This window comes from Onychostoma macrolepis, chromosome 07, assembly GCF_012432095.1.
Source record: "Onychostoma macrolepis isolate SWU-2019 chromosome 07, ASM1243209v1, whole genome shotgun sequence".
Classification (NCBI taxonomy): domain Eukaryota; kingdom Metazoa; phylum Chordata; class Actinopteri; order Cypriniformes; family Cyprinidae; genus Onychostoma; species Onychostoma macrolepis.
In genome coordinates this window covers 9,938,660-9,957,704 of record NC_081161.1, presented here as the reverse complement: position 1 = coordinate 9,957,704, position 19,045 = coordinate 9,938,660, and the positions used below count along the sequence as shown (strand labels likewise).

The 19,045-nt window shown below is 42.6% G+C and overlaps 2 protein-coding genes across 2 annotated transcripts; one reads left to right on the top strand and one right to left on the bottom strand.

The window, feature by feature from the left end:
• The first annotated feature begins 2,374 nt into the window (after positions 1-2,374).
• hp (haptoglobin) lies at positions 2,375-12,442 on the top strand. The gene is made up of 7 exons (XM_058780993.1): positions 2,375-2,397; positions 2,570-2,658; positions 3,979-4,255; positions 8,376-8,503; positions 9,012-9,064; positions 10,530-10,646; positions 11,468-12,442. The coding sequence occupies exons 1-7, from the start codon at positions 2,390-2,392 to the stop codon at positions 12,026-12,028; spliced, it is 1,233 nt and encodes a 410-aa protein (XP_058636976.1). The 5' UTR covers positions 2,375-2,389; the 3' UTR covers positions 12,029-12,442.
• A 2,799-nt stretch (positions 12,443-15,241) lies between these two features.
• sult5a1 (sulfotransferase family 5A, member 1) lies at positions 15,242-18,866 on the bottom strand. Its single transcript, XM_058782562.1, has 6 exons — positions 17,574-18,866; positions 17,195-17,403; positions 16,981-17,107; positions 16,784-16,881; positions 16,514-16,694; positions 15,242-16,281 (listed from the first exon to the last, which is right to left on the bottom strand). Exons 1-6 carry the CDS (start codon positions 17,710-17,712, stop codon positions 16,058-16,060), a joined length of 978 nt encoding a protein of 325 aa, XP_058638545.1. The 5' UTR covers positions 17,713-18,866; the 3' UTR covers positions 15,242-16,057.
• Between the last annotated feature and the right edge of the window lie 179 nt (positions 18,867-19,045).

Sequence of the window (19,045 nt, the reverse complement as noted above, 5' to 3'; positions counted from 1 at the left end):
CTAGACATGAATATCATGAATGATTAACAACCTCTCTTCTCTGGAATCAAATTGTATTTAGCATCCGAAAATAAATGTGTACAGGACTGAAAAAATATGTCTGAATGTGCCAGTCAAAGTAATCCTATTAAGACTAGGAGTATGTGTACTTTTGTTCTCCTGTTGGCAAAATGTATGAACACATTCTGCCAATCCCCAAAATAAATATTGGTCAAAAACATTCACGCTGGCAAGAACCATTAAGGGGATTACACAATGGGTGCATTTCCCCAACTCTGTCATTGAGGCCATGTCTCCACGCTTTGATAAATGTTTACATTTTCAAGTAAAGCTGAGAGTGTTTGAGTGTATTTATTTATCATATTAAGATTAATTACATTTTGGAATATTAATAATAATGTTATATGTACTTTTAAAAGTAATGTTGCCCATCACTGATGATAACATAACTTGAAGTAAAGAATTTTTAACCTTTTTTATAATTAAAGTTAATTTTCATAATTCAAGTTGTTTATGATAGCAGTAAGGTCTTCAGCAAGAGCTAAAAGGTTATATTTTGAGTTTGGCTCCAGGCTAATGACGGCAGATATGACCCACTTCCATCTCTAATACACTTGTGAGATGGCATAGCCTACTGCATGTCATTAATAGTTCATTACATTCAAAACATTTCCGTTATCTGCCCTAATCTCTCTGACCACTACACTACTGCACCAGCACTGCAGGGTGTCATGCAAGTAATTAATGAGTACTTATTAAAAACTGCTCATGTGGAATTGAAACAAGTCCATTTCAGTTGCCTCCGTCCAGGCTGAAAATGAGAGCAAACACATTTTTACCTACTTTTAGTATTAAAAACTGACTCTCTGTGCTTCTGACTTGAGAAATTTGAAGTTAACAAATGAGACCTTTATCTAGGGTTGCCAGGAAATGTAATCTGTGTTAATGTTGTGTTCACTCTCAAGACTGCATTACCACATTCTTGGGTAATTTTGCCCTTGCCCTTTATTTAACATGGGCCAAACAAATATGCGTGTGCTTACAAAATGTGTTTGTAAAATAATGGTGAAGAGAATGATTTGGAGTCATCCTTTGTATTATACTTGTCTAGAGTAAAACAAAAGCATTCATACATTCACAGTGTTCAATAAAGTCAAGATGGATTACATTTGAAAAGAGATTCACGAGTTCACACTTACATATAGTAAACTGAGAAAAGGTTATGCATATTTGGCGTGCTGTCCAGGGAGAGGGCTCCGAGCTCGGTACTTACTCCCGAGCCCAGGGTACTCCCCCTGTCCGGGGAGAGGGGTCCGAGCTCTGCATTTAGCCCGGACCCAGAGCGTTCCCCCCCTGTGTGCTCCTCCCCGTGTTGGGGTAGGAACGGGCTGAAGGTGAGGAGTCGGGGTGGTGGAGGGATGCTGAAAGACTAGAGCTGATGGAGGTAAGACTGCTTTGATTATTTATAGGGGTTCTCTCTCGAGCTGATTGGATAGATGGTGTGATTACTGATGATGAATTGGCTGTGTTAATTATCTGCGCATGCTCCTCCTGAAATTTGTTAATAAAACATCACTTTAAAAAGAAAAAAGAAAAAAAAAGCACTAATCATATTAATGTTAGAGTAAAAATTCGATTTAGATTACTCAAGAAATATATCTGAAGTGGAGTGTGCTATAACACTTTGTGGAGAAAGAGTATAAAATATGTGGATATACTGTAAAATGCAGCTTATTACTAATTCTAAAAACAAACACAGGAGTCTAGGAAGAACAGGAAAATTATTAACTTAAAAAAAATCTAAATCAATTTATCAAAAGATGTTTTGGCCAAATGTCATTTTTCAACAGAAGATTTCCATATTTTGCTTCTGAGAATTTCATGTTTTATTTTTTACAGTAGTCAAAAAACAAAAACAAAAAAAAAACAAATTAACCTCAATCTCTTTAAAATATAATTGCAACATTGTGTTGCACATTGCAAAACCCTGATTTGGGGGTTTACAAAACTTGTACTTACTGGCACTGCCATTTGATGAATCTGTATTTCAACCAAGGTGTGCATCATTTCGCAAATACAAATGTTTTTTTTTCTTGTTCTTTTTTTTTTTCTCTGTGGGATTTCAAAATCACATGAGTGTTGTCTGTTGTTTAAATGCAAACTGAACAGTAGGACCTACGTGCTGCCTTTGGAAAGTTTTGCTAACTTAACCTCTTATCTACCTTTAACCTGGATAGTGTCAACATTCAAACACTGATAAATTTCCCTGATTAGGTCATCCGTGAGTTTAGATTAGTTTTTTTTTAGCTGTATCAACCTCATATAAATGCCAGAGCATCAACAACCACAATACAATATAAGACAGCTCCATTTACAAAACAGTTTTATCATGAGGTGGTAAGTTTCTGCTTTGTTTCCTAAAATTAAAATTATTTTTCAAATAACGATCAAGTATTATTGCAATTTCACTGCAATGCATGATGCATTATTAATTAACATCTGTTCAAACAAGTGTTCCTCTGAAATGAACAGATTATTTCTTGTTGATGATCTCTTTTTTTGTCTCTAGGCTATCTGTGGCTGTTCTGTTCTTGGGCGCTATTACTTGCCTGCCAGATGAGTCTCTTGCTTTGGATAGAGTCAGAGAGCATGTTTCGGGTAACAGAGACCCTCCTCATCAGACATGACCCAATACTCAGCTGCAGTTAAAGCACTGAAGTGCTTATGGAATTTACTGTAACACAAAAGCATTTTAAACCATCCTTGTGTCATTGGCTACAGAGTAAACACGAATGTATCATTAAAACAACTTTCTATACAACAAATGCATCACGAGTTCACACTTACATATATTTAGCACGAGTAACGTAATGCGATTTGGCGAGTATGGTAATACGTTGTTGGCGTGCTGTCCTGGGGAAGGGCTCCGAGCTCGGAATTGCCCGAACCCAGAGTATCCCCTACTGTGTAGTGAACTTTGGTGATAATGGTGGAGAAGGGGTGGTGGAGGGATGCTGATTAGCCGTCAAATGAAAGGAGGTATGTCAGCTGTATTTGTACCCTTGTGTTGATTAGCCTGATGGCGTACCACTTGTGTCTAATTAGGCTAAGTATCTGACGTGCTCCTCCGAACTTTGTTAATAAAACATCATTTCACGAGTTCACACTTACATATATTTAGCACGAGTAACGAATGCGATTTGGCGAGTATGGTAATACGTTGTTGGCGTGCTGTCCTGGGGAAGGGCTCGAGCTCGGAATTGCCCGAACCCAGAGTATCCCCTACTGTGTAGTGAACTTTGGTGATAATGGTGGAGAAGGGGTGGTGGAGGGATGCTGATTAGCCGTCAAATGAAAGGAGGTATGTCAGCTGTATTTGTACCCTTGTGTTGATTAGCCTGATGGCGTACCACTTGTGTCTAATTAGGCTAAGTATCTGACGTGCTCCTCCCGAACTTTGTTAATAAAACATCATTTCACGAGTTCACACTTACATATATTTAGCACGAGTAACGAATGCGATTTGGCGAGTATGGTAATACGTTGTTGGCGTGCTGTCCTGGGGAAGGGCTCCGAGCTCGGAATTGCCCGAACCCAGAGTATCCCCCAAAAAGCAATTGAGTGTTGGACAGCCGCCAGACTAAGATCCCCCCCAAATACGCAATAGATCTGGCGGTAGCTGGTTCAAGGGTAGCCTGGATGACAGGCCGGGGAGCCTACGAGCTCTGAGGGAGCGGTTTGGCATGCATGGGTAGGCCCCACCGCCGCTGGTGTGAACTGCGTGGTTTGGGGCGACCGGTCAGGAGGGCTCGAACAAGCTCAACGGTGTGCTCATCACGTTGGGACGGGTGAGCCTTGCCCGCCGATAGAGGAGCAGCGTCGTTAAGGCCCTGGCCAGGAGGACCCGAGTTGCCTGCAGTGGGATAGATCACGGAGTCGGCGTACGAGCCCTACTGGCCGTCAGCCCCTGCTGATCAGAGGACAGAGGGCGGAGACTTGCCAAGAGAACCCATGAAGCCTCCGACTGGAGCACCTCCATGCCGGACGAGTGGGTCCTATTGGCTTGGCAGATAAAAAGAGTTTTGGACGTCCGACAAGGACGCTCTCGCGACATCCGACGGGAGATCAAGACTCACGGCATCGAATGGATGAGCCTCACTTGCGGGCGGCAAGTACAGGAGCCCACCGGGAGACCAGCGTCAACGTCCGACACGAGATCAAGACTACAATGTCGGACGGATAGCCTTGCCGACAGGTAGGGAGAAGAGAAAACCCGGAGACTGGGAGGGCCTCGCAGCATCCGATGGAGATTGAGACTCAGGAGATATCGGACGGGTAGGCCTCGCCAGGCGGGGAAAAGGTGTGAGGATAGAAGAGACAGGTGGACGGTGTTCGGCGGGCGGGCGAGACCCATGGCGGCTGATGGCTAGGCGCCGTCGCCCGTCGAACGGAAAAATAGGTGGGTGGCCGAGACCGACACCGACGCCCACGGGAGGCCAATACTCACTGAGTCAAACGGGTCAGTCTCGCCGACCGTAAGATGAAACGGAAAGATGTCTGGCTGGGAGGCTCTCGCCGACGCCCGACGGGGGCACAATACCCACTGTGTCAGACGGGTAAGCGTCGCCAGCGTGGGACTTGAAAAGGTAAGGTTGTCTGGCCGAGAAAGCGCTCACCGGCGTTCGACGGGAGATCAAGACTCACTGTGTCGAACAGGTAAAGACGGAAAAGGTAAAGTTGGTCGGGACGCTTAGCCGCCATCCAACTGGTGAGCGTGCTCACCTGTTTGAAGGGCCAGCGGCGCTGACGTAGGAGGAAAAAGACGAGGTTGACCGGCCGGGAGGCTCTCGCGACATCCGACGGGAGATCAATACTCGTGAGTCGGATGGTTAAGCCTCGCCGGTGGCGGACTGAAAACTAAGATTGCTTGACCGACCGAGTATGTAGCGTTCGAGGGGGGTTTGATATTGTGGTGCAAGTGGACGGAAAAGGTAAGATTGTCTGGCTGGGAGGTTTTGCCATCGTCCAACGGGAGATCAAGACTCACTGTGTTGGACGGGTAAGCCTTGCCCAGCGTAGGACTTGAGAAGGTAAGGTTGTCTGGCCGGAGTGCTCTCGCCGGCGTCCGTTAAGAGGATCGGGCTCACTGAGTCGGACGAGTAAGACAGAAAGGTAAAGTTGTGTGGTCGGGAGGTTTCGCCGACATCCGCCTGGAGATGGACACTGCAGCATGGATGGGTAAGTTTCACGGCCGCAGGATGGAAGAAAGGTAAGTGTCTGGCTGGGAGGCTCTCACCGATGTTCGCCAGGAGCTCAGTGCTCGCTGTGTCAGACGGGTAGGCCTTGCCCAGCGAGGGATTTGAAAAGGTAAGTTTGTCTGGCCGTGAATGCGCTCATCGGCGTTCGGCGGGAGATCAAGACTCGCTGTGTCGAACAGGTAAAGACGGAAAAGGTTGTGTGGTCGGGAGGCTCGCCGGCATCCGACCGGAGATGAAAACTCACGGTCCGGATGGGTAAGTCTCGCCGGCCACGGGATGGAAAGGTGAGTTTGTCTAGCTGGGAGGCTCTTGCTGACGCCCGACGGGAGCACAATACCCACTGTGTCGGACGGGTAAGCGTCGCCAGCGTGGGACTTGAAAAGGTAAGTTTGTCTGGCCGGAATGCGCCACCGGCGTCCGGCGGAGATCGGGCTCACTGTGTCGGACAGGTAAAGACAGAAAGGTAAAGTTAGGTGGCCGGGAGGCACTCGCCGTCATCTGACTGGAGATGGAAGCTCGCAGCCTGGTTGGGTGAGACTCTCCGGCCGCAGGGTGGAAAAGGTAAGTTGTCTAGCTGGGAGGCTCTGCCAGTGTTCAACAAGCTGTGAAGATTCACGGTGTCAGATAGGTGGGCCTCGCCAAGCGTGGACTTGAAAAGGTAAGTTCTTTAAAAATGTCTGGAAGGCTCGTACCAATTTATGTGAAAAATTTTTTTTTTTTTTTTTTTATATTACCCGATTAGCATCTGGTGGGCTGATTTAATGTGGAACTGGTTTATTCTGATATAGCTTTGGAAAGCTTCTGAAGACCATCTTCCTAGGGTTTGGATCTGTTGTTTGGTGAGGCCTTTCTGGGCTGCTGATGTTGCTGCCCCGATGCGAAAGGAATGGCTGGAAAAATTTTTTGCTGAAATGCCTGCCGATAGCAGGACTGATTTAAGATGTTTTTGGAACCAGAAGCGACTGGCAGGTTTTTTGGCCTCGTCTAAGAATAGAGGTTCGAGAGGGGATTTGGCCTGGGAAATCCTAGAGCAGAGGTACTCGAGGACAGCTTGGTAGGGTTGGATGGGAGAAGAGAGATTGAAGATGTAAATGAAATGACCTCTTAACTTGATCGGTTTTACTTTGTTTGATCCGAAAAGAAATGGTTTCGCTATCAAGAATTGTTAGGTCTGAGATGGTGGGGTTGATGACCGGATCGAATTTAGAGGAGATGGTTAGCTCTGAGCATCTCAAAAACCCGAAGAAGGCTAAAATGAACATGGCATCGAGTGTCCGGGCGGTATTATGGGGCTGGTAATTTGTGCGGAGGGAGTGGATACATTTGGTGAGGATGTCTAATGTAATGGGTAGTCTCGAATCGGGACGAGTCGGCCGGGATCGTTGGATTCCTCTGATCAACATGGAGGTTTGAGAATTGCTAATTTCGGTGAGGGAGCGCCGTACATGAGTTTATGAAAAATTGGATGCCGCTTATGTAACTTTTGATGGAATTGATTTGGAGGCCTTTGATGCTGTTGAGAAAAGAGATAAATGAGGTTATTGAGAGTAGAGAAAATCTGGAAATGGCATGTTGTAAGAGAGGTGGAATGACTTAAAGCATCTCCATGCTGTTACGTATGATTGGAGTGTTCTGGGAGAGACAGCCTGGAGGATGGTGTCGAGTGAATCTTCAAGGAGAGGTTTTAATGGGTGGTTTACGGAAATATTAATTCTGAATATGGAGGTACTGGGGTTGGATTTTGGTCCGCCTCTGGAGCCAGCATCCTGAATTTCTGAAACAGAAAGCGAGACAGAGAGTCAGCAATTTTATTTTCTGAACCTGCGACATGTTTGGCGATTATTATGAATTGGTCGCATGCCGAGATCCATATTAATCGTCTTAGGAAGGGCGTGAGGGCGGTAGAATGGGAACGGCCTTTGTTGATGCACTGAACAACTGCTTCGTTGTCACAGTGCACTAAGATGCATTTTGAGGCCCATTCGTTTCCCCATAAGTAAGCTGCTACCACGAGGGGGTAAAGCTCAAAAAGAGCTGAGGACGGTAGCGAACCTTGCAGCTGGGAAGGCCATGGAGACGCGAACCAGCGACCTTGGTAAAATCCTCCGAAACCGATTGAAGGGGCCGCGTCTGTAAAAAGTTTGATGTCGATGGGAGACGAAACGAGGTTGTTATAGAAGAGGGAAAGGCCGTTCCATTGTTTGAGGAACGTTATCCATAACCTAAGTTCGTCGCGGCATTCTCGGGATAGGGAAATTAGGTCCTCGAGCGCATGGACTGACGCAGCGAGTAAGAGGAGATGTGAGATGAAGGGACGGCCTTGGGGAATGATGCGCATGGCAAAATTTAAATGCCCGAGCAATGACAGGAGTTCGCGTTTGGAACAGTGAGAGCTGTCAATGAGGGTAGAGGAGACGAGGATTATCCTGTCGATTTTCTCCTTAGGCAGAGAGACCTGGAATTTGATTGAGTCTAGATTAATGCCGAGAAATTCGATGGATGTAGCTGGACCCAAGGTTTTTTCCTGGGCAATGGGGATCCCAAGCTCGGAAAAAACCTTTTGGACTGTGAGGATGTGGGCAGCTGGGATGGCGTTTGGAGGCGAAATGATTAAAAAATCGTCTAGGAGATGGATGAGATGGGGAATGGCGTAATTGTTTGACAGAATCCAGCAGACGGCTTCTGAAAGCATGTCGAAGATTTTTGGGCTACTTTTGCAACCGAAGGTGAGGCGGACGGCGAAATAAAATTTCTCTAACCATCGTATCCCGAATAAATGCCATGAATCCGGGTGGATAGGCATCACTTTGAAAGCAGAAGTGATGTCTATTTTGGCGAGCCAGGCTCCTCGGCCCGCAATTTTAATCAATTCGACTGCCTGCTCTATGTCATGGTACCTGAGCGAAAACTCTTCGAGGGGAATCAGGCTATTAATGCTTGGAGTGGTGGAATTGTGGGGAGATGACAGGTCGATGATTAATCGTTTTTTACCCGAAAATTTTCTTGTAGCTACACCAATGGGGCTGACGCGAAAGATTTTGAAGGGGGGGTTTGTGAAAGGTCCGATCATGAAGCCTGATTTGACTTCCTTCCCGATGAGGTCGTCTACGGTGTCAGGCTCGGCATGGGCGGATTGGAGATTGTTGCAGATAAAATTTTGGGAAAGCGCGCATACGACGCCGGGATTGAAACCGTGACTGAGGCCGGACAGGAGATATTTACAGAACTCTTTATCTGGATGGCTGGTGAGTTCGATGGCCAGACGAGAAATGTTCACGGGAGTCGATAAATAATTTTTTGATTTTTTATTCACAGCTTTAGACACAGGGCATGTGACACGAGCGTGGGCTCCACCGCAGAAACTGCACATATGTAGGTAACGGCATCGCTGTCTGATGCATTTTCGATTATTAAAAGCGAAGCATGGCTGCCTGTTGTCCGCGGCGTATGAAGCTGATTGTTCCTGGTCTGAGAATAGCGCTGTTGCTGATCTTGGGACGTAGCTGGTGGATTTTGTGGAGGTGGGTTCTGGGCATGGAGTAGCCGACGGATTGATCCGTGGGCAATTCGTGGTGGAATGAGCGACCGACCTGCACACGGCGCCGCGAAATGTTCCTACATCCTAGAAACACCCTGTTGTGGAGATCTAGGTCGAGAGCGCCCCAGTAGGGGCATTGGTTCCACTGCGCAACTCGGACGGCGCATTTTGCCGAAAACAGTTTGTGATAGGTGAAAAAATGCCCTCCTCCGTAGGACAACGCGAGTTCGGCTATGATGGCCAGGTAGTCATTAAGCTCGCGTCGCCTGTGAGGGAAGACTGAGCATATGATCTCCGTGAATCGACTGAAAGCTATTGCAAATTCGGGAAAAGAGAGTATACGGGATGAGAGGGGATTGGGGTTTTTCAGCGTGACTGAAAAGTCCCCGCAATCTATTTGTCGATTGGAATCGGAAGTTGGCAGGAGGGAAAGGAGTAAAGGGAGATCGACGTCTGCACCTGCTAAAATCTGTGCTCGGATGTTGTGAGCTACTTGTGGGGGTTCCGTGGCGATGGCGTTTGGGGGGACAGGCATGGGTGTGGCGGTGAAGAGTGAGTATGATGGTTTCGCTTGGAGGAGAGCGTTGTAGGGGGCTGGAGGCGGAGCTGTGTTTGGCAGCTCGTGCGGCCAAGCGTTTGCCTGGGCTGCGATCCCTGAGCTGGAAGGAGTAGGCTGTGGGACTGAATGGGGAGGCCACAGCGGCCAAGCGCTGCTTGAGCTGTAATCCCGGGCCGAAGGGGCGGGCTGCGGGGCTGAATGCGGCTGCCCGTGCGGCCAAACACGTGCTTGGGCTGCGGGCCCTGAGCTGAGAGAGGCCGGTGGCGGGGCTGTGTAAGCCGGCCATTGCGCCAAGCGCTTGCTTGGACTGAGGGCTCTGCGCTGAGAGAGGTGGGCATCGGGGCCGAGACTGGTGGCGGAGGCGGCCAGACGCCCGCTTGAGTGGTGGGCCTCGGTATCGCTGAGGAGGGAGCCGCGACGAAAGCTGGGCCGCCGCCGGAACCTCGCCGGCCTTGCATCAACCGAATCCGGGCACGGCCTTGGCTTGCTGATGGCCTAGTGCCGTTGTTTGATGTTCTTCGGGAGCTAATCTTGGAGCTGGAAGAAGGTGGGGAGTCCGGCGTGACCGTAAGTTTACTGCAATGTTTAACAGCCTTTTGGGTTGGGGTGGTTTTAGGAGAGATTACTTGGTTTGAGGTTCTTGTATAAATCATATAATTCCGCTTTGGTGAACTTGCGTGGGGCCTGGATGTCGGAGTTGGTCAGTGCCTGCCTCAGACTTGCCACTGTCCATTTTTCTATAGGTGGAAATGCTGGCCTAGTAGACCGATAGGAAGACGCCGGGGAATCGGCTGGGGTTCTCGCCGGAGAAGGCGAGTGTGTGCCTGGGCGTTTTGGAAGGCGAGTGGCTGAACGAGTCGAAGGCCGCCCGCGAGAAGGAGCCTGGGGCTCGATTGCATTGCTTGGCAGGGAAGTAGTGGTCCTGGAGCCGGTTGGCTGTGGTGATGCGGCCGGGGGAGAGATGGAGTCATCTCCTGACGAGGAATATCCACTGTGAGACATTGTGAACACAACAGACGGGTGAACCAGATGCTGATTAGCCGTCAAATGAAAGGAGGTATGTCAGCTGTATTTGTACCCTTGTGTTGATTAGCCTGATGGCGTACCACTTGTGTCTAATTAGGCTAAGTATCTGACGTGCTCCTCCCGAACTTTGTTAATAAAACATCATTTATTTGTAGGAAAGAATCAAAGCCAGACAAGAGGACAAGAACCACTTATTCCAAAAGTCTATCTTGGAATCAGCAAACGTGTTCATGCAAATGCCTCTACAGAAGTAGCCGTGGAAAAGGTAAATATCCATGCAACCCACCAAATCATAATCACCATATATTTGTGTATCTACATATAACGACAGAAAAGCTTTAGCATTCACTGTTCAGATTGCTAAACTAACTTAGCTGCTTATGTACCTTATGGTTAAAGTGCTACATTACAAAGAATAGCTTAAAATCTTTGGAACGATAGGTGGCGCTGTTTTCAAACTTCTCAGGCGGCTTCAGAACATACTGTCAATGCTTGTGATGATATGTCAAGTCATTATAGATATAGAAAGTAGGGAAAAGTTGAACAGAGTACATTTCAACTACTGGCAACTACTGTAATGGACAGAGTCTTAATAGATGATATTGAATATGATCAGCACGAAAAGAGTAATGAGGTAAATTTAGTTTTTAGGACAAAGGATTCAAAAGTTAAAACCAAAAGCATATTGTATATTTGATCTGGTGGTAGTTTTAAAGAGTTGGTCCTAGAGACTTCAAAGTTGGACTGATTACTATTCACGGTGAACCCAAATAAGTATGCCAAATTTCAGCCCTTTTGTGTATGCAGATAACATACAGTGCAATGACCCTAAAACTTTTTTAGAAGCCATGCTTGCATGAATGTCAGTGTCTCTTAGACACGTAGATAGCAAAATATCAAATTTGGTAGCATATGATGCAATGAAATGAATGCCTTCTAAGTGAGGCTTAATTTTCCAGACATTATTGGGAGCAGTGTATCATTGTAACAAGCTCATTTTGTTGGTGCAGGTACATCAAGAAACTGATAAAGGGGAGGTAATTGTTGCATAATATGGTTGATCATTGACATGGTTTTATCTTGCAGGTGTTTTTGCATCCAGACTTTCAGAACACATCCGAATGGGACAATGACCTTGCTCTGATCAAACTGAATGAGCCAGTCAAATTTAGTGAGTCGGTAATGCCCATCCCACTTCCTGAGATTGGAGATAACCAGGAAGAAAAGGAAGAAGAGAAAGGCATCATCGCCGGGTGGGGCTGGGGAAGAATTTTTACCCCTGCTCCAGTACTCAAGTTTCTCTCTTTGCCTATACGGTCATGCAAGGGTAACTACCAGGCAAACGTTCTTGCAAGTACACCAAACGTGAATGACAAACAGTTCTGTACAGGACCCAGTAAGTACCAGGAAAACGTGTGCTTTGGCGATGCAGGCGGCGCTCTTGCATTCCTTAACCCCAACACCAGTACAGTGTATGCTGCGGGCATCCTCTCCTTTGACAAAGCTTGTTCTGTAGAAGAGCATGCTGTCTACACAAAGATTTCTGCCTACCTGCCCTGGATTCATAGTGTCATGAGAGGTGATTCACAAGAATTTCCAGCTAGGCGTGCGTCACTCATAAGTCACATGTTTTCACAGCAGCAGTAGTGTGATCTTTATGCAGTAACAACTGCTTGATAAATATGAATTTATTTCACTCGTGTGTACTTTGCACTATTTACTGTTGCCTGAATAAAATGTGTCGTCAAAACATTTAAATCAATATTTGAAGCAAAACTACAATGTCCATGATGGAACGCCTTTAAAGTGTCAATTCTGTAAGCAATGGAAATACAATGGAAATCAAGCTTGCTTCTTTTAGGAGAAGTTAAATATGATTTGCTGATTAATGTGTATAAAATTGAGCTTTCACAGACATCGGTGGCTCACTATGCATAAAAAGGCAAATTTACTACTGAATTGAATAATAATATAATAATAATATTGAATGTCATACTGAATTATGTAATAAAAAGTCAATAATTTTTATAGCACATTCCATTAAAATGGTTTATTACTTTACTGTGTGCATTTTTTTATCTAAGCAAACATGAGAAAGCACATCACATACAATTTTAGCTTATTAAAAATGTAAAGCTCTGCAGCAGAATGTTACTTTCCACCTTGTGCTGTCAAATAGCCTTTACTTTAGTAAAGAACACTTAAAGAGTGGAGCTGCTAAGGTTATATAAGCACATATCTTGTGCACATCATTCTGAAACCAAAGAAGCAAAGAAGCACGTAGAGTAGATTAAGTCCTGACTGCTCCTGAATAGCTGCACATCCTGCACATAAATCACAGTTTAGATTAATCTTGAATTAAGTTCTGTTTTCCACCAAGCATCCCAATTAATTTGAGTAAACAGATTATTTTTTGTGTGTGTTTATGTCCTAAATGTATTAGACTCAACCTTGAAAATATTTAAATCAAATGCAGTTGTGAAGCTCACACATCACATATACAAACTCTGGAATCAGGGGCTGGATTCACAAAACATTCTAAAGCATAAAAGTCTTCTTAAGAAATAAGTGATGATTGTTCAAATTCTTGAAAAGAATCTTCTTAAAATCATAGTAAACTTTTTCAATTTAAAGAATTTAATGAATTTATTGGGTTATTTCAAATGAATTGTTGTAATTAAGCATTACAACTTAACACTAGCTGCATGTAATATATAGCAGGACTGTGCACAAGTTTTCTGAAGTGACACCAATGACGGATAATGTAAGCAATGATCAGTCGTGATTATTTGTGAAGTGACTTCTTGGGAGTATTCAGAACATATGAACACACCTAAACACAGGACGCTTTTACTGTAGCACATTACAGTAATATGCAGACAGCGTAAAATAAGCAACCCTTGAAGAGTTTTTCATTGAGTTTATCAGCAAGATCATATCTTCAGCAAGAACATCCATGTATTCAGTCAAATAATGCCAAAATATTATTTTCTTCGTAACAAACTATTTTAAGAATATGCTTTGAGAACTTCTTAAGAATTTGTCAAGAACTGCACCTAGGAACATTCTTACAAACTTCTTGGAATGTATGTTAATACATTTCTTAACTAATTTCTTAAGAAGACTTTTCGTCAATCTGGCACCAGGTCAATAAAAAGTCTCTTACTAGAACACCTTACTGTCTATTACATAATCACCTAGTTCTAGTGTTGGTGTATAATTTTACTGTGAATTATCTTCATATGAGGAGAGAAATAAGGTTTTCAGAATTAAAAAATAAATAAAAAATATGACTGATAAACTGACTCCTTTCTGATGTTCTCTACAGGGGTAAATCACATAAACCTACTCATTTAGCTTCTGAGCCTGTTAGGCCACTTCCCCACCATTGGAGGCCACCCTCAATTGAATACACAAAAACGCTTACAGTCCCTAGCCTTTCACTAATGGCTATACTGGTCTATGATGTGAAATGCAATAGGGAACAAATGTCTGTTTTAAGAGTTAAAAACGTGTCTATATCAGGTTGCCTTTGTTCATGTGCAGTCTTGGTTATGAACTCCCTTTATTTCCTTCACAGAGGGCTAAGGGGTATGTGGGGGGTATGTGCACCAAAAGAGCAGTGGACTGGTGTTGGACTGAGGCTACTCTGTTTGTGTGCAAAAGGTATGGCTCTCTACCAATGCCCTGCTGCTTCAGGTGCCCGCCCATATGTTGGCCCCCTGATTCGTGTTTTATGTCACGTCTACCCATTCGCACTTGTTCTATCTTTTATCATTATTACTTGCTCAATATCTATGTTTGATCTGCACCTCTTCAGCGTCAGGGTGTTTTGATTGTTCTTACCTGCCCTCTGTCATTCTGTCAGTTCAGTCTTGTGATGATTGTGTTTGTTTTTCTACTGTGTTTATGGATAATGATGAAAAGAACGATGCAAGAACTAATTATTTGAGACTGCAATTTCTCACCAAATATGACCTGAAAAAATACTATTTAAATTTGAGGGAACACAAATTATTATTTTTTTGTATTCACTGTTTAATGAATTTCTTTTTCTTTCTTTCTTTCTTTCTTTCTTTTTTTCAACAAATAATCATCCGTAGGGCAACTTTAAATCTGCTGTTGAGACATTTGATCCATTCTCTCACTTCTTTTGTAAAAGAGCAAAGACCCAAATATTGCATTCAGGTAGCTGTTAGAGAACATGACAAACTGCAAGAAAACTTGACAAACAAGGTTATATTAATATGAGCGAATTATTAAACCCGTTGAGGCAGGTGACACAGGTGGACCAAGCAGCAAATGTTGGGGACTTTCCTTTATAAAGTACAATTTATAACATCACTAAATGCTAGTGCAGTTACAGAAAAATATGCCACAGACCAAGATCAAATCACACGTTATATAATGTGTTTTTTTTTTTTTTTACTTTATAGTTGTGTGACAAATAGGTCCAGTATAACTGTCCCCTAGGGATTTGTGTGAAAGTCTAGTCAACCAAGAGTTAGTCCTTCCTTTTCTCCCTCTTCCATTGCAAAAGTTTCCACTGTCCATATGATTAAAAACAAGTGAACCATGTTTCTACAGGCCTGTATGTCTTTGCCTTTGCCAAGACTGTCTTGAGGTCGTTCTTCAGTAATTACAATGGCCATAGATTGCAGAAGACAGGCTCAAAATGCAAATGCCACATGTGATATGTTCAGTGTGTCAGACCGCAACTACAGCCCTGTAAGTTCTTTAGATTTTCCTAATATTTTCCACATTCTTGTCCTCCTCTTTTATATCTATATAAAACAACCTTAAAATACATTATGTATCAAATTTAAATGGATCAGAAACAATTACCTTAAGGCTAAAATATTCATATTAAATCCACAAGACTTTTATTTTGATTTCATGGGAATTTTAACAAACCCTGCACCACAGGGTGCCAGTTCTTTGTACAGAGCATAACATGATGTCTTTTACATGAGAGACTGGCAGACTCAGCTAGAAATGTTGTTTCTTTCTTCCAAATGCACTTTTCAAGTGCCATCAATCATTTGAAGTGCAGCACAGGTGCAGTACCCTGACTCTAAACACTTCACTCTCTTCATTAAAGAAAATAACAGTTTAAATATCTGGCCTTTTAGATTAGCCTCACGCTCACACGAACATCTAATGAGCTAGTTTGAACATCCTTTAGAGTGACATTTTGCTAGCCACAGTTTTTATCACCTATTGTCCATTGTCACAGATGGAGTGTAATTTTACTTGATCACAGGTTCAAAATGACCACAATTAGCACAAGAGCAAAGGTTATAAAGTAGGTTTATATAAATCATTATCCTTCAAGGCCATTGATATATTATGTAAACAGATTGAGAAAATTACACTTAAATTCATTATATTGCCTTGTAAAATACAACATCCAGAATGTCACGCAATCCACCTAACTGATATACATAGATTTGTGTTAATCTTTAAACATTACTACTTTACTATACTTATTGTGCTTAGGTCACATTGCATAAAATACAAAAAATATAAAATGAATAGTAATATATTACGTAAATAATGCTACATTTATCTTTTAAGGTCTCAGTCTGAGGGTTTATATATATATACAGTTAAATTACCATGTAGAAAAAAACAGAAAGGAATGAAATACTCTAGTTTACCCACTTACTGGGCATTTCAGTGTGAAATGTTAGAAACATTTTCAAATGTAAAATGAAGGATGTCACACACTCTGGGTGTGTGGGGTTCTGTAGTATTAATGGTCATCAAGGGCCTTACAGTCTTCTCAGGGCATTCCCATTTAAACAGCAGTGAGGAATCTGGCATCTGTGAAGTGTACACGTCATCAACAAGACGACTCTGATCCTTAGTGAATGTGTTCTTCCAGTCTCCGACTTGACCTTAAAGATAGGATTGTAGTGTTTAGAAGATTACCTTGAAAATACCTTGAAAAAAAATGCAACTTAAAATAATCCGAATTTTGGGTAGGACTATTTGTTTTTCCAATTATATCATGCAGGTTGTCTTTAAGATATTATGTTTTGCTTTTTTGAGTCAAAATATTTGTTTCTATTCCATTTTTAATTATTTCATCATCAAAAATGTTTGTACCAATGAAAGGCATTTACATACCTTTCCTCATGAACTTGCCCTGGCTGTGGTCCATGATCTTCTGAGGGATGAGAGTGTAGTTCACCATGACATTTTCCTTCATGCTATTGAAGCTACAGTGCTTCTGAGCAAGGTTCAGCTCATCCTCAGTTAAGGGACACTGAAGGAAACAACTCACTTTCTGAACAGCCCCGTGAAGATCCTGATAATATTGAAAAAATGCAAATTGAAACGGCTTGCTTAATCTGTATGTAGTCACCAAATGAATGAATTCTTATGAAGTCATCCTACCTGACACATTTCCTCATATGTGACGTCAAGAAAGTTCTGGATATCTTTTGCATGACTAGTCCAGCCCTTAACATGGTCAAACCAAGAGCCATAATGCACTGACGGAAAAAAAACAATCACAACAAATTATGTAGTAGGTTGTAAGGAAAAAGAAAGTGACTCAAACCCAAACTGGTAACACTAGTCTATCAACTAACCTGCACCCTTCAGGAACTCATTCAGAAAATCAGAGAAAGTGCCTGGGTTAGGCAGAAAATTGGCCATCTTGTGGAAGTGATAGTATGAAACAGACACATCTTTGAGATTTCTGGCTACATATATAACCTGAGGAATGGCAAACATTTGTCACTTGCAAGAAAATTAGACAAAAAAAGTGATAAAACTCAATTTGCGGTTTGCCCATCTACTCACCTTTGCTTTGGAGTGTTGCAGGGCCAGTGCCAGCAGGTGGTACGGCAGATGTGTAGTAATAATACGAGGCCCAGTAGAGGCTTTTAGAACATCAGCGCAGTAGTACTGCTCAAGCCATGGTGCACGGGCCCAGTTGGGCTGAGTTTGGGCGATAGTTGGGTCCCCTTTCCTCAAAACTAGAGTGATGATTTCCTGCATCCATGTGGTCCCTGAGTATAAAGGATTCAAGGAAAGTGAAATAAATTCTTGAAAGGCATGAATAAATATCTTGCTTGGAAGGAAGCTTACCATTTTAATTGAAATACATAACCTAAATAAAAAATTCCCTTTGAAAGAAGGACTAAAGCACAGAAACACAGAAAATGCATTTCATTATTACCTGATTTTGGGTAGGTGGCAATTACAATATCTGTGTCCTGAAACTTGAAGTTGGTCGCGTAATTCAATGAGTCTTTAGTATGCATGTGCCCAGGAAACATGATGCTGTGAAAAGTTTCCGTGACATCTAGTCGATCCATATCTGTTTGTGTGCGAATGCAAAAGGAATATAGAACAGAGTGCGATAATCTGACAACAGCGTTCAGCTGTCAACTTATATAGGAAGAGAATACGGAAGACTGATGTCACAAAGTTGAAAGGGGAAGTACATGGGATACAGAAATTACCTGAGAAACCGGTTACCAAGTAAATTCCAGGTCAAACCTATGCTGTTTGCTGTAGTATACATATAATTTTCCTAGCAAAGTTTATTTTATTTGCATATTATAATATCATCATAGGACATTAATGTTGGTATCTTGGTTTCCCTTTGACCTTGTTCATCTTTTACTTTTATTCAGTGGCAAACTTAAAATACAGTTTGCTTATCTGATGACAAAAATGCATTTGATGGAGGCAATTGTTTATTGCACCTTTAATTACTGTTTTCAACCCACACAAATGCAATTTATTTTCATTTTACTGAATCCCACCAGTTGCAAATGTATTTAAAAATCTGTTTCTAAAGTCTAAAAGGGTTTGTTGATGTGGTTCATTTTAAATTAAAGGTTGTCTGGATCTCGTGTGAACATTGTTACATGGATGTGGTAATCATAACCAAAGCCATTAACTTCCTAGAAGTTCAAACCACCAGGAAAATCCTCACATACGTCATGTTTGCAGAAGATGGTCATCTCTGTATAATAACACTCGGTAAATAATATATGTTTTATATATGTTAAAATATGTTGTTTCAAATGATTAACCATTGGTTTTTAAAGTATTAACAAAATAAAAGTAAACAGACCTAAATTAAATAAAGTCAACAAATTAACTATATAAATAAACAGATGTTTTCAAGTTCATAGTTTTAGAAATCAACAAAGCAACAAGAATCTTTTAACCTTAAACTTGTTGACCTTAAACATGATAACCTTAATGGAAAAATAGTCATGGTGAATCAACCAATGTGTGAAGTGTGATAAGTGTGAAGCACAAAATAAAGCAGTCTTTTGCTAAGTAATGTACTGTGGTAAGTACACCATAGCACTGGTGACAACCACAAAAACACCATGCAATGGTGCAGAAGAGTAATCAGGTTACACATTAATTTCTCTCAAACTGAAATTGATTTTTTTTCATGATTTTGCACTGCCTTATCAAGTTCATTATATATTGTAAAGTGATCACATATTAACACGTACACTCTCAGAAATAATGGTACAAAAGCTGTCACTGGGGCGGTACCTTGTTTGTACCTATAGGGTCCATTTTGGTACATTAAAGGATCATATTAGTACTTAAAGTGCACATATTTGAACCTAATAGGTACAAAAGTGTACCTTTTGAAAAGGTACCACCCCAGTGACAGCT